The following is a 16,912-nucleotide window of genomic DNA, read 5'->3' as shown; positions in this document are numbered from 1 at the left end:
CTCTCTGGGGAACACCCTGTAAATACTGACACACTCCTGGTGACGCCCTGTAAATACTGACACACTCCTCGGACACCATGTAAATACTGACACACTCCTGGTGACACCCTGTAAATATTGACACACTCCTGGACAACCCTGTAAATATTGACACGCTCCTGGGACCACTTTGTAAATACTGACATGCTCCTGGTGATGCCCTGTAAATACTGACACGCTCCTGGAAAGACCTTGTAAATGCTGACACACTCCCGGTGATGCCCTATAAATACTGACACAATCCTGGAAACACCCTGTAAATACTGACACACCCCTGGAAACACCCTGTAAATACTGACACACCCCTGGTGACACTCTGTAAATACTGACACGCTCCTGGGAACACCTTGTAAATACTGACACGTTCCTGGGAACACACTGTAAACACTGACACGGTCCTGGGAACACCTTGTAAATACTGACACGCTCCTGGTGACGCCCCGTAAATACTGACAGCCTCCTGGAAACAATCTGTAAATACTGACACACTCTTGGTCATGACCTGTAAATACTGACACACTCCTAGTGACGCCCTGTAAATATTGACACACTCCTGGAAATACCCTGTAAATACTGACAAACTGCTGGTGATGCCCTGTAATTACTGACACACTCCTGGAAACACCCCGTAAATATTGACACACTCCTGGTGATGCCCTGTAATTACTGACACACTGCTGGAAACACCCCGTAAATACTGACACACTCCTGGAAAGACGCTCTAAATACTGACACACCCCTGGAAACACCCCATAAATACTGACACACTCCTGGTGACGCCCTGTAAATATTGAAACTCTCCTGGACACACCCTGTAAATACTGACACACTCCTGGTGACGCCCTGTAAATATTGAAACTCTCCTGGACACACCCTGTAAATACTGACACACTCCTGGTGATGCCCCGTAAATACTGACATACTCCTGGAAATACCCTGGAAATACTGACACGCTCCTAGAAACACCCTGGAAATACTGAAACACGCCTGGTGGTACCCTGTAAAAACTGGCACACTCCTGGTGACGCCCTGTAAATACTAACACACTCCTGGACACACCCTTTAAATACTGACACACTGCTGGTGACGCCCTGTAAATACTGACACGCTCCTGGAAGCGACCTGTAAATACTGATACACACCTGGTGAGGCTCTGTAAAAACTGACGCTCCAGGGAACTCCATATAAATACTGACACACTCCTGGTGACACCCTGTAAATAGGAGTGGCACGCTCCTGTTGATGCCCCGTAAATACTGACACGCTCCTGGAAACAAACTGTAAATACTGGCACACACTTGGTGATGCCCTGTAAGTACTGACCCACTCCTGGACACAGTGTGTAAATACTGACTCACTCCTGGATACCAGCTATAAATACTGACAAACTCCTCGTGATGCCCTGTAAATATTGACACACTCCTGGACACACCCCGTAGATACTGACACACTCCTGGTGACACCCTGTAAATACTGACACACTCATGGGACACCCTGTAAATACGACACACTCGGACACCCTGTAAATACTGACACACTCCTGGGAACACCCCGTAAATACTGATACTCTCCTGGTGACGTCCTGTAAATACTGACACAATCCTGGAAACAATCTGTAAATGCTGACACGCTCCTGGTGACACCCTGTAAATACTGACACACTCATGGGACAACCTGTAAATACGACACACTCCTCGGACACCCTGTAAATACTGACACACTCCTGGGAACACCCCGTAAATACTGATACTCTCCTGGTGACACCCTGTAAATACTGACACACTCCTGGAAACAATCTGTAAATGCTGACACGCTCCTGGTGACGCCCTGGAAATACTGACATACTCCTGGTGATGCTCTGTAAATACTGACCCACTCCTGGTGATGCTCTGTAAATACTGACCCACTCCTGGTGATGCTCTGTAAATACTGACCCACTCCTGGTGATGCCCGGAAAATACTGACACGCTCCTGGAAGCAACCTGCAAGTACTGAGACACTCCTGGTGACACCCTGTAAATTCTGACACACTCCTGGGACCACTTTGTAAATACTGACACACTCCTGGTGACACCCTGTAAATACTGACACACTCCTGGTGATACTCTGTAAATACTGACCCACTCCTGGTGATGCCCGGAAAATACTGACATAATGCTGTTGACGCCCTGTAAATACTGACACACTCCTGGAAACACCTCATAAATACTGACACACTCCTGGTGACACCCTGTAAATACTGACACACTCCTCGACACACCGTGTAAACTCTGACACACTCCTGGAAACACCCCATAAATAACTGACACGCTCCTGGAAACAATCCTTAAATACTGACACACTCCTGGTGACGCCCTGTAAATACTGACACGCTCCTGGGAACAATCTGTAAATACTGACACACTCCTGGTGACACCCTGTAAATACTGACACACTCCTGGTGATACTCTGTAAATACTGACCCACTCCTGGTGATGCCCGGAAAATACTGACACGCTCCTGGAAGCAATCTGCAAGTACTGAGACACTCCTGGTGATGCCCTGTAAATACTCACACACTCCTAGAGATGCCCTATAAATACTGACACACCCCTGGACACACCCTGTAAATATTGACACACTCCTGGACAGACCCTGTAAATACTGACACACTCCTGTAACCACCCTGTAAATAATGACACACTCCTCAACACACTGTGTAAATAGTGACACACTCCTGGGAACACCGTGTAAATACTGACACGCTCCTGGGAACACCCTGTAAATACTGACCCACGCCTGGTGACGCCCTGTAAATACGGACACACTCCTGGAAACACCCCGTAAATACTGACACACTCCTGGAAACAATCTGTAAATACTGGCACACTCCTGGTGACGCCCTGTAAATACTGACACACTCCTGGAAACACCCCGTAAATACTGAAACACTGCTGGTGACGCCCTGTAAATATTGACACACACCTGGAAAGAACCTGTAAATACTGACACATTCCTGGTGATGCCCCGTAAATACTGACACACACCTGGAAACACCTTGTGAAGACTGACACACTCCAGGAAACACCCTGTAAATACTGACATACTGCTCTGACGCCCTGTAAATATTGACACATTCCTGGAAACACCCTGTAAATAGTGACACACTCCTGGTGATGCCCTGTAAATATTGAAACTCTCCTGGAAATACCCTGTAAATACTGACACAGTCCTGAAAAGACCCTGTAGATGCTGACACACACCTGGAAAAACCTTGTAAATACTGACACACTCCTGGAAACACCCTGTAAATACTGACACACACCTGGGAACACCCTGTAAATATTGACACGCTCCAGGGAACTCCCCGTTAATACTGACGCACTCCTGTTGACGCCCTGTAAATACAGACGCGTTCCTGGAATCACTCAGTAAATACTGGCACACACCTGGAAACACACTGTAAATACTGACGGGAACCTGGAAACAATCCTTAAATACTGACACACTCCTGGTGACGCCCTGTAAATACTGTTACACTCTTGGTGACGCCCTGTAAATACTGAACCCCTCCTGGTGACGCACTATACATACTGACATGCTCCTGGAAACACCCCATAAATACCGACACACCCCTGGAAACAGTCTGTAAATACTGACACACTGCTGGTGACGCCCTGTAAATACTGACACACCCCTGGAAACACCCCGTAAATACTGACACACCCCTGGAAACAGTCTGTAAATACTGACACCCTGCCGGTGACGCCCTGTAAATACTGACACGCTCCTCGGAACACTCTGTAAATACTGACACACTCCTGGAAACACCCATAAATACTGACACACTCTTGGTGACACCCTGTAAATACTGACTCACTCCTGGTGACGCCCTGTAAATACTGACACACTCCAGGTGATGCCCTGTAAATACTGACACACTCCTGGTGATGCCCTGTAAATACTGATACACTCCTGGGATCACCTGTAAATACTGACACACTCCTGGGATCACCCTGTAAATACTGACACACTCCTGGGAACACCCTGTAAATACTGACACACTCCTGGAAACACCCTGTAAATACTGACACACTCCTCAACACGCCGTGTAAATACTGACACACTCCTGGGAACACCCTGTAAATACTGACACGCTCCTGGAAACACCCCGTAAATACTGACACGCTCCTGGTGATGCCCAATAGATACTGACACCTATCCGGTGATGCACCATCAATACTGACACACTCCTGGAAACATCCCGTAAATACTTACACACTCCTGGAAACATCCCGTAAATACTGACACACTCCTGGAAACACCCCGTAAATACTGACACACTCCTGGAAACACCTGTAAATACTGACACGCTCCTGAAAACACTCCGTAAATACTGACATACTACTGGAAACAACCCGTAAATACTGGCACACTCCTGGTGACGCCCTGTAAATACTGGGACACTCCTGATGATGCCCCATAAATACTGACACACTCCTGGAAACACCCCTGTACATACTGATACACTCCAGGCGACGCCCTGTAAATACTGATACACTCCTGGAAACATCCCGTAAATACTGGCACACGCCTGGAAACACCCAGTAAATACTGACGCATTCCAGGTGGCGCGCTGTAAATACTGACACGCTCCTGGAAACACACCGTAAATACTTACACACTCCTGGAGAAGCCCTGTAAATACTGATACACTCCTGGAAACACCCTGTAAGTACTGACACACTCCTGGTGATGCCCCGTAAATACTGACACACACCTGGATACATCCCGTAAATACTGACACACTCCTGGTGACGCCCCATATGTACTGACCAACTCCAGGACACATCCCGTAAGTAATGACACAATCCTGGTGATGCCCTGTAAATTCTAACACTCTCCAAGGGAACACCCTGTAAATATTGACAGACTCCTGGTGACACCCCATAAATACTGACACACACCTGGACATATCCGGTAAATAATGACATAATCCTGGTGACTCCCCGTAAATACTGACACACTCCTGGAAACACCCAGTAAATACTGACACACTCCAGGTGACGCCCCATAAATAATGACACTTGCCCGCTGATGCCCTGTAAATAATGGCATGTGCCCGGAGATGCCCCGTCAATACTGACACCCTCCAGGGAACACCCCTTATTCTGATGCACTTCTGGAAACACCCCGTAAATACTGACACTCCTGGAAACACACCGTAAATACTGACACTCCTGGAAACACCCCGTAAATACTGACACACTCCTGGTGACGCCCTGTAAATACTGACACACTCCTGGTGACGCCCTGTAAATACTGACACGTATCCGGTGAGGCCCCGTGAATACTGACACGCTCCAGGGACCACCCTGTAAATACTGACACACTCCTGATGACGCCCCGTAAATACTGACATACTGCTGGTGATACCCTGTAAATATTGACATACTCCTGGACACGTCCCGTAAATAATGACACAATCCTGGTGACGCCCCGTAAGTACTGACACACTCCTGCTGACGGCCCTTAAATACTGATACACTCCTGGACACACCCCGTAAATAATGAAACATCATGGTGACGCCTCATAAATATTGACCCACTCTTGGACACACCCCCTAAATACTGACACACTCCTGGACACGCCCCGTAAATACTAACACACTCCTGGTGACACACCATCAATACTGACACACTCCTGGAAACACCCAGTAAATACTGACACAATCCTGGAAACACCCATTAAATACTGACACACTCCTGGAAATACCCCGTAAATACTGACACACCCCTGGAAACACCCAGTAAATACTGACACACTCCTGGAAATACCCCGTAAATACTGACACACCCCTGGAAACACCCAGTAAATACTGACACACTCCTGGAAACACCCAGTAAATACTAACACACTCCTGGAAATACCCCGTAAATACTGACACACCCCTGGAAACACCCAGTAAATACTGACACGCTCCTGGAAACACCCCGTAAATACTGACACACCCCTGGAAACACCCCGTAAATACTGACACACCCCTGGAAACACCCAGTAAATACTGACACGCTCCTGGAAACACCCAGTAAATACTGACACACTCCAGGTGACGCACCATCAATACTGACACACTCCTGGTGATGCCCCAAAAATAATGACACTCGCCCGCTGATGCCCTGTAAATAATGGCATGCGCCCGGAGATGCCCCATAATTACTGACACACTCCTGGAAATACCCCATTAATACTGACACCCTCCAGGGAACACCCCTTATTCTGACACACTCCTGGAAACACCCTGTAAATACTGACCCAGTCCTGATGACGCCCCGTAAATACTGACACACTCCTGGAAACATCCCGTAAATAATGACACACTCCTGGTGACACCCCGTAAATACTCACACACTCCTGGTGACACCCCGTAAATACCGACACACTCCTGGTGACACCCCGTAAATACTGGCACACTCCTGGTGACACCCCGTAAATTCTGACACACTCCTGGAAACATCCCGTAAATACTGACACAATCCTGGAAACACCCCGTAAATACTGACACAATCCTGGTGACGCTCCGTAAATAATGAAACACTCATGGTGACACCCCTTAAATACTGACACACTCTTGGACACACCCCGTAAATACTGACACACTCCTGGAAACACCCCGTAAATACTGACACAATCCTGGTGACGCTCCGTAAATAATGAAACACTCATGGTGACACCCCTTAAATACTGACACACTCTTGGACACACCCCGTAAATACTGACACACTCCTGGAAACACCCCGTAAATACTGACACAATCCTGGTGACGCTCCGTAAATAATGAAACACTCCTGGTGATGCCCAGTTAATACTGACACCTATCCGGTAACGCACCATCAATACTGACACACGCCTGGGAACACCCCATAAATACTAACACACTCCTGGAAACACCCCGTAAATACTGACACGCTCCTGGTGATGCCCTGTAAAATACTGGCACACTCCTGGGAACACCCCATAAATACTAACACACTCCTGGAAACACCCCGTAAATACTGACATACTCCTGGTGACGCCCTGTAAATACTGACACACTCCTGGTGACGCCCCGTAAATTCTGACACACTCCTGGAAACATCCCGTAAATACTGACACAATCCTGGAAACACCCCGTAAATACTGACACAATCCTGATGACGCTCCGTAAATAATGAAACACTCATGGTGACACCCCTTAAATACTGACACACTCTTGGACACACCCCGTAAATACTGACACACTCCTGGAAACACCCCGTAAATACTGATACACTCCTGGTGACGCTCCGTAAATAATGAAACACTCCTGGTGATGCCCAGTTAATACTGACACCTATCCAGTAACGCACCATCAATACTGACACACGCCTGGGAACACCCCATAAATACTAACACACTCCTGGAAACACCCCGTAAATACTGACACGCTCCTGGTGATGCCCTGTAAAATACTGGCACACTCCTGGGAACACCCCATAAATACTAACACACTCCTGGAAACACCCCGTAAATACTGACACACTCCTGGAAACATCCCGTAAATACTGATACACTCCTGGTGATGCCCTGTAAAATACTGGCACACTCCTGGGAACACCCCATAAATACTAACACACTCCTGGAAACACCCCGTAAATACTGACACACTCCTGGAAACATCCCGTAAATACTGATACACTCCTGGAAACACCCTGTAAATACTGACACAATCCTGGTGACGCTCTGTAAATAATGAAACACTCCTGGAAACACCCCGTAAATACTGACACACTCCTGGTGACGCCCCGTAATACTGACTTTCCTGAGGTGGTTGTGGGTTGTGAATACTGATGTCCTAACCAGCAGAATGTGACATCAATGCCTGAGTATCAGATCTTGTCTTTATTTCCCTCTTGATTCTCTTTCTCTGACCAGGTGGTGCAATGGCCCAACAGGTTCCTGTGCAGACGATTCAGTTACACCAAGCCTCCGGGCAGGTGAGCGTGCACCAGTCTACGCAACACACGCCATCTACCAGCGACAGCAACTCCGAGATTTCTCAGGCCTCCACCAGCGGAGCAAGTAAGCACTGCCCGCATCACCTAGATCACATAGTGAGTTTTCCAGGCTCTTTTTCAGTGCCTGTCCACCATCACTCCCAGTGCTCATTCACCATCGCTTTCAGTGCCCGTCCACCATCACTGCCAACCCTGCTGCCAGTCCCCATCCCACACTACTCCCAATGCCCATCCCACACTGCTCCCAATCTCTACACACCCCCACTCTTGGTCCCCATCCCACATCCCTCCCAGTCCCTGTCCCACATTGCTCCCAATCTCTGTACACCCCTCTCCTGGACCCCACCCCACACCACTCCCAATCTCTGTCCACACCCTCTTCTGGACCCCATCCCACATTGCTCCCAATCTCTGTACACTCCCTCTCCTGGACCCCATCCTGCATTGCTCCCAATCTCTGTCCACACCCTCTTCTGGACCCCATCCCACATTGCTCCCAATCTCTGTACACTCCCTCTCCTGGACCCCATCCCACATTGCTCCCAATCTCTGTCCACACCCTCTTCTGGACCCCATCCCACATTGCTCCCAATCTCTGTACACTCCCTCTCCTGGACCCCATCCCACATTGCTCCCAATCTCTGTCCACACCCTCTTCTGGACCCCATCCTGCATTGCTCCCAATCTCTGTCCACACCCTCTTCTGGACCCCATCCTGCATTGCTCCCAATCTCTCTACACTCCCTCTCCTGGACCCCATCTCACATCACTCCCAGTCCCTGTCCCACATTGCCCCCAATCTCTGTCCACCCCCACTCCTGGTCCCTGTCCCACACCACTCCCAATGCTCATTCAGAGTCTCTCCCAATCTTTGTCCACTCCCATTCCTGGTCCCTGTCCCACACCACTCCCAATGCCCATTCAGCGTCTCTCACAATCTTTGTCCACCCCCACTCCCGGTCCCTGTCCCACACCACTCCCAATGATCATTCAGAGTCTCTCCCAATCTTTGTCCACTCCTATTCCTGGTCCCTGTCCCACACCACTTCCAATGCCCATCCAGCGTCTCTCCCAATCTGTCCACCCCCACTCCTGATCCCTGTCCGCACCACTCCCAATACCTGACCAACGTCTCTCCCAATCTCTGTCCACCCCCACTCCTGGTCCCTGTCCCACACCACTCCCAATGCTCATTCAGAGTCTCTCCCAATCTCTGTCCATTCCCCTCCTGGTCCCTGTCCCACACCACTCCCAATGCCCGTCCAGCATCTCTCCCAATCTCTGTACACCCCCACTCCCGGTCCCCCTCCCACACTGCTCCCAATGCCCGTCCAACATCGCTCCCAACATCTATATGCCCCCACTTCTGTTTTCCCTCCTGCGCCACTCCCAGCGCCCGCCCACCATTGCTCCCAGTGCCTGTCCAGCATCACTCCCAATCTCTATACACCTCCACTCCTGATTCCCGTCGCGCACCGCTGCCTGTCCCCATCCTGGCCCCACTTCCAGTCCATCTCCATATTCACAGGAGGTCTCCGAGAGTGTGTCAGCATTCAGTACACTCCTCACCCTGAGTATCGTCTCCCTTGATAACTACAGCCCTGAGCAATGAAAGGAAGTTTAAGCCATGGAAACCTCAGCTGCTGGTGATAGTTCACCCAGACAGGGATAGCCTGTCACCTTCTCTTCTCATGTAGACTGTGTTCCTGGTGGAATTTGGTGAAATCATGGAGGGAGATGCTGTTGGTGAAACATCCCTACAGTCTGCTGAAATGTAATTGTAGGACAGAGTAATGATTTGTCCTTTACAGTTACTGTCCTTTAGACGAGTATGTGAGGATGTGCTACTCTGTCTGCGTTACGTAGTGAGACAGTAGTTGGTCTGCCCTTTCAGCCTGATCACGGATGATCTGTACATTAACTGCGGCTCTGTCATGGATCTCTAACCTTTACTCTTTGCCCAACAATGGTCTCATAAGCTCTTTTTGGAAGTGTTGAGTGAACCTCTTAACACTTACCAAATCCATATGAAACAGATTTTTAATGGAAGAGTTCCAAACTCTGTGTGAGAGTGTGTTTCCTAACAAACGTTAGTGGCCTGGCTCAAAGATTTTTGGATTCTGCTCCTTGGTCTGGACTTTTAAAGCAAAGGAAGTAATTTGTCTCTCTCTTTACCCTCTCAACTCTTTTAATGATCTTAAACATGTCATTGAGTTCACCCATAATCTGTAAATTCAAAATAACTACTCTCCTGATTAACCCCTTTTGTCTGATTTCCATCCCTTCCATGTAGGGAGCTGTGTCCCTACAAAGCCATATTTACCCTGTCAGTGAGGGGCCTCCCCTGAGAATGATAGTCTTTTGCATATCGAGCCACGTGATCAAAGTGACTGCACAGTTTCTAAACGTTCAAACCCTTTCCTCTTGGTTTGTCAGTGACACTGCCAGCAACCATCGTCACGTCGTCTGTACCCACCTCGATGGCCAGTCACGTGATGTACCCCAGCCCACATGGTACGGTCATGTACACGACCTCCAGTCCCGGCCTGTCTGATGGCGGACTCACAGTTCTCAACGCCTTTTCTCAGCCTTCTTCGGGTATGCAGGTCTCTCACGGCCAGATGCAAGAGCAGGGTAAGGTCATGACTGAACATTAACAGGGTCTCCTTCTAAAGGCAGTTCTTCGTGCAGCAATAAGCAGGGTTCAGCAGGATCTATCCAGTCCCATCCTTAGAGACATGGGAATGTTTGGACTGCTTAAGGATTGTGTTTGTACACGTTCCTTTTCATCATGGAGACTGAATTCAAATTGACTGTCTAAAGCTTACTCCTTTTTTCAAGTTTCTAAGTTCCCGTGGTGACTTGAGTTTGAATATTTGTCGTTCCAATGTGCAGTGCAGAAACTGCTTCAGATATTAGATTGAGAATCACAGGGTCTTTTAGCACAGAAGAGGCTATTTGTTGGCATTTGCTCTTTGAAACTGTTATATCTAATTAGTGTCACTCCCCTATTCTTTCTCAGGATCCCAGCAAATGTTTGCTATTTGCATTTTATTTGAGTTTATTTCTGCTCTGTCAGTCTAACATAAAAAAACAATGTCAGGCAATTTTATGTGCATCTTGTGCATGTGTTGCTTGTATTCTGGACCAGTGCATGTTGCTGGATGCTGTATTTGAGCGCTGGGTTTTGGCGGTTCAGCAGCAGCCAGTGTGACAGAGCTGTGCTGCTCAGCCTTTGAGGGGACAAGTTTCTAAAAGGGCTCACTCAACAGCATTGGGCTGTGCCAACAAGGAAGAAGGAATGGCTGGCCACCAAGCATTCAAGGCGAATCAGGTAAAACAGTGCAGGTCTTCTTGCTCTTCAACCTGCATTTCACTGTAACTATAGATGAGAGCATTGGTTCAATTGAAGCAAGCAGCCAAAGCCCAGTCCACTGCACTGCTGGCCCAGCCATATAGGAGGAAGGCTGGCAAAGGAATTGGAATTGGGGATTTTACAGTTCAGGGAGCAAGCCAGTGTTTCTGCAACCATGATAGGTGCTGGGGGAAACTGTCACTGAGGGGGTGCAGAGTGCCCTGAGGGGTAGGGCTGGCAGTGGGGGGAAACTGTCACTGAGGGGGTGCAGAGTGCCCTGAGGGGTAGGGCTGGCAGTGGGGGGAAGGTGTCACTGAGGGGGTGCAGAGTGCCCTGAGGGGTAGGGCTGGCAGTGGGGGGAAGGTGTCACTGAGGGGGTGCAGAGTGCCCTGAAGGGTAGGGCTGGCAGTGGGGGGGAAGGTGTCACTGAGGGGGTGCAGAGTGCCCTGAGGGGTAGGGCTGGCAGTGGGGGGGAAGGTGTCACTGAGGGGGTGCAGAGTGCCCTGAAGGCTGGGTTGTGAATAGTCAGTGGTCATGGTCACGTTTGTACCCACAAAACTGAGAGAAGATAGGTGAGATCCTCAAGGCAGATTTTCAAATTCTGCATTAAAAAACTAGGAAACTGGACCCTGAATTAGTAATCTCTGGATTACCCCTGGTTTCACATGCAAGTGAGGTCAGAAACAGCAAGATTGAGCAGCTGAATGCCTGGCTAGAGAGATGGTACTAAAGGGAGCAGGTCCGAGCTCAGGCCTGTTCAGATTAGCTGGTGAGGGAGCTGGGATCTGTACCTGCTGGAGGAGTTTTACCTGAACACAACCAGGCTGTGAAATAAGGCAGAGAGCAACAAAGAGTAAAAGTAATAAATTGGGACAGGGCTCATTCAATATTCATTCATTCAATGAAGAGACAAAATGTGGGAGTTTTTAATGAACGACAGGATACTGGGTAGCTCAGAGGAAGAGTGGGATCTTGGAGTAATTATTCACAGATCCCTGAAGTTAGCAGAACATATGAATAGGGGAGTTAAGAAGGAGCAAATGGGAAGCTTGCTTTTGTCAGTCGTGGCATAAAGTATAAGAGCAAGAAGCTAAGGATAGTATCATAGCTGCAGAAAGGGAGGTCATCAAGGAGGGTTTGTCTACTGAGTGATTATGGGTGGAAGTCAGAAACAGGAAAGGAACAGTCACTTTATTGGGAGTTTTGGGAAGCCCCCCAAATGGCAACAGAGACGTGGAAGAGCAGGTTAGGAGGCAGATTTTGGAAAGGTGCAGAATTTACAAGGTTGTTGTCATGGGTTATTTCAACTTCCCTAATATTGATTGGAACCTCCTTCGTGCATATAGTTTGGATGGAACAGATTTTGTCAGGTGTGTCCAGGAAGCATTCCTGACTCAATATGTAGATAGTCGAAAAGTGTCGTGCTGGAAAAGCCCAGCTGGTCAGGCAGCATCCGAGGCGCAGGAGACTTGCTGTTTCAGGCATAAGCCCTTCAGCAATCTCCAGCATCTGCAGTCCTCACTTCCTCCCTCAATATGTTGACTAGAGGGGACTAATAGGTCGACTGGAGGGGAGGACATATTGGATTTGGTGTTTGGCAATGGTGTCAGATCTCTCAGTGGGAGAGCATTTTGGTGATAGTGATCATGACTCCCTGACCTTTACTATAGACATGGAGAGGGATAGGAGCCCACGGTATGGGAAAACATTTAATTGAGGGAGGGGGAATTACAATGCTATTAGGCAGGAACTGTGGAGCATAAATTGGGAGCAGATATTCTTTGGAAAATGCATGACGGAAATATGGAGGTTGTTAAGGGAACATTTGCTGATAGTGCTGGATAGGTTTGTCCCACTGAGGCATGGAAAGGATAGTAGGGTGAAGGAACCTTGGATGAGAAGGGATGTAGAACTTCTAGTCAAGAGGAAGAAGGAAGCTTACTTAAGGTTGAGGAAGGAAGAATCAGATAGGATCCTAGTTGGTTACAAGGTAGCTAGGAAGGAACTGAAGAATGGACTTAGGAGAGCTAGAAGGGGGCATGAAAAAGCCTTGACGGATAGGATTAAGGGAAACCCCAAGGTGTTCTACACTTATGTGAGGAACAAGAGGATGTCCAGAGTGAGGATAAGATTAATCCCTTGGGGTAGGGTAGGGATAGTGGAGGGAACTTGTGCTTGGAGTCAGAGGCGATATGTATTCATTAAGGATACATTGCTTCAGTATTCACTAGTGATCGGGACCTTGTTGTTTGTGAGGACAGTGTGAAACAGGCTGATACACTCAAACAGGTTGGTGTTAAGAAGGAGTATGTGCTGGAAAACCTGAGGATAGATAAATAACTTGGGCCAGACTGAATACATCCAACGTTACTACGGGAAGTGAGGAAAGAGATTGCTGCGATGTTCTTTGCGTTCTCACTGTCCATTGGAGTAGTACCAGATGATTGGAGAGTGGCAAATGTTATTCCTTTGTTCAAGAAAGGCCAGTCAGCCCTTTGTCAATGGTGGTCAAATTATTGGAGAGGATTCTGAGCGATAGGGTATATGATTGTTTGGAAAAGCATAATTTGATTAGATATAGTCAGCATGGCTTTGAGAGGTGCAGGTCATGCTTCACAAACTTTATTGAATTTTTTGAGGATATGATAAAGCACATTGATGAAGATAGAGTAGTGGTTGTGGTGTCATTCAGAAAGTAAAGAGGCATTGGATACAGGGAAATTTGGCTGTCTGGAAACGTAATTGGCTGGCCCATAGAAGACAGAGGGTGGTAATAGATGGAAGGTATTCAGCCTGGAGCTTGGTGACCAGTGATGTTCCGCAGGGATTTGTTCTAGGACCTCTGCTGTTTGTAATTTTTTTATAAATGACTTGAATGAGGAAGTGAAAGGGTGGGTTGGTAAGTTTGCTGATGACGTGAAGGTTGGTGGAGTTGTCGATCTTGTGGAGGGCTGTTGTAGATTGCCATGGTATTTTGATCTTATAGTAGGATAAAAGGTCGGCACAGCATTGAGGGCCGAAGGTAGTAATGTACTTCTATGTAATGTTGGAGTTGTACAGTTGGTCAGGTCATGGCTGTCATCCTTTATGCAGTTCTGGTCACTACAGGAAGGATGTAATAACACTAGAAGAGATACAGAGGAGGTTGACCAGGATGTTGCCTTGGATGGAGAAATTGAGCAAGAGAGAGAGGCTAGATAGACTTGGAATTGTTTTCTTTGGAGCATATTCGACTGAGGGGGGGGGCATGATCAAGGTGTGCAAGATTGAGTGGTATGGACAGAAGAATAGAGAACAGCCAATCCCCTTAGTTGAGGCGCTGTTCACAATAGGGTATAGTTTTAGGGTAAGTGGCAGGACATTCGGAGGCGATTTTAACAAAACCTTTTGTTCCCTCTGTTTATGGTGGATATCTGGAATGCACTGTCTGGAAAGGTCATGGTGGCTGGAAACCTAATGACTTTTAAAAAAGCAATTTGGATGAGCACTTCAGATATGATAACATTCAAGGATATGGAACAAATGTAGGAAACTGGGGTTAGTGCACTTTTTAGTGGTAGTCATGTCGGTGTAGACTCGATGGGCCGAAGGGGCTTTTCAGTACTGTATGAATCTATGAGTAATAGGATGAGAACACGTCTGACGCAGGGAATGTATAATCTAAGATTGGGAGGAAAAGCTGTAGTTGAACAAGGGCTGCTGTTAAAGAGGAACTATTTGGGGTAGAGTGGTGGTACATTTCCACATATCAAAAAGTAGAGTGAATAAAGCATTGGCCTCTGAATGGTGGCAGAGGGAGAATAGGGTGAGGCAGAAAAGGGGCACTTTGACAGATGTCAAATCAATTCTACAGTGCAGTGTCAGGCCAGATGGAGAAAGTTCAGAAAGGTAATGCAAAAGGGGAAACAAGCAACAGGGAGTACGAGCAGAGACCGGTAACCAGTGTTCTTTTATGGAGGTAGGGCCACAATGGAGACATTCCTGATGAAGGGCTTTTGCTTGAAACATCAATTTTCCTGCTCCTTGGATGCTGCCTGATGCTCCTTGGATGCTGCCTGACCTGCTGTGCTTGTCCAGCACCACTCTAATCTAGACTCTGTTCTCCAGCATCTGTAATCCTCACTTTCACCACAATGGAGACTTGCACGTGGAGACCGAGAGTAAGCTGAATTACAAAATGAGTACTTTGCACTTGTCTTTCCTGAGAAGACGATGTTGTGGTCATAGCGAAAGAGGGGGCAATTGAAATACTGAAAGGCTAACATTTGAGAAAGAGGACAGCTGACTTACACTAAAGTCGGTACATCATCAGGAACAGATCAGAAGCATCTAAGGAAATTAACTATTGTGCAGAGTTCTGGCCATGATCTTCTGGAACTTGGATGGTGCCAGCACCCTGAGAACTATGAATGTTTGCTCAGAAGGGAATAAACCCACCTCCTACAGGCAAATTAGTTTAACCTCAGTGGGGGGGTTTCAAATGATAACCCACATGAAAGATCAGGTCCCTATTACAGCACACTGTCAGGCAGAAGGTGAAAGGTCAGCTCCCTATTACAGCATATTGTCAGACAGAAGGTGAAAGGACAGCTCCCTGTTATGGTACACTGTTAAACAGAAGGTGAAACATCAGGTCCCTTTACGGCATATTGTCAGGCAGAAGGTGAAAGGTCAGAACCCTATTACAGCATATTGTCAGACAGAAGGTGAAAGGTCAGGTCCCCATTGCAGGGCACACCATTAGATAGAAGGTTAAAGATGGGATCCAGAGTGGAGGAGATTTTGAACTGTGGTTTAGTGGGATGAAGGATGCTGCATGCGGGAAAGGGAGTACTCAGAGTGAGGAGGGAAGGGAACCCAGAAGCTGGGGTTGGGATTGACAGGGAGAGCCCAGCACCCGGGAAGGGCTGACAAAAGGAGGGCGTAGGTGGCAGTCCCAATCTAATCCCTCCCACTTTGCTCCATTCCAATTGCTTTCCTTCCCACCCTCTGCCAATCTCTTCCCTTCCCTCATCCCTGATCTCCAAACCTCTCCACCCACATCATCCCCAGTTCTAATCATATACCCCAGTCTGACCTCCATCCCCCCATCCCGAGTCTCAATTTCACTCCGTCCCAATCTCTTTGACCTCGCATCCCCAGTCCCAATTTCTTTCCTCTTCCCCTCCCCCAACTCTGCTGAAACCTGCACATGTGCAGTTTAACATGGTGTGTTGCCTGCATTGGTTCGTGTCATTCAGGTCCACCTGTAAAATGTTTAGCTAAATTTTCATGAGGTAATGAATGATGGACTTGAAATTTACACATCACAGCGTAAACATGTCCCAAAACATAGTAGACAAGTAGGAGGTGGGAAGAACATGGCAAGTCAGACAGCATCAGGGGGTGGAGAAGTCAACTTTTTGGATTGGGGGTGGAATCCTGAAGAAGGGTTATACTTAAAACACTGACTTCTCCCCCTCCTGATGCTGCTGGCTCGCTGTGTTCTTCCAGCCTCCTGCT

General features: G+C 47.9%; 1 protein-coding gene across 6 annotated transcripts in view; it reads left to right on the top strand.

Annotated features, from left to right (window-relative positions):
* The window catches only part of LOC140456654 (serum response factor-like), a 118,140-nt gene that overhangs the window by 83,170 nt on the left and 18,058 nt on the right, over nucleotides 1–16,912 (top strand). For 3 of the 6 annotated variants that reach the window (XM_072550757.1, XM_072550755.1, XM_072550754.1), the window contains 2 exons: nucleotides 7,973–8,119; nucleotides 10,492–10,689. In XM_072550757.1, the coding sequence (XP_072406858.1) occupies nucleotides 7,973–8,119; nucleotides 10,492–10,689 (345 nt within the window). Of the gene's footprint in view, nucleotides 1–7,972; nucleotides 8,152–10,491; nucleotides 10,690–16,912 lie in introns of those variants that run through there. The other 3 variants (XM_072550760.1, XM_072550758.1, XM_072550759.1) reach the window with 3 other exon arrangements.

Source organism: Chiloscyllium punctatum, chromosome 3, assembly GCF_047496795.1.
Source record: "Chiloscyllium punctatum isolate Juve2018m chromosome 3, sChiPun1.3, whole genome shotgun sequence".
NCBI lineage: Eukaryota > Metazoa > Chordata > Chondrichthyes > Orectolobiformes > Hemiscylliidae > Chiloscyllium > Chiloscyllium punctatum.
This window is presented reverse-complemented; position numbering and strand designations above follow the sequence as displayed.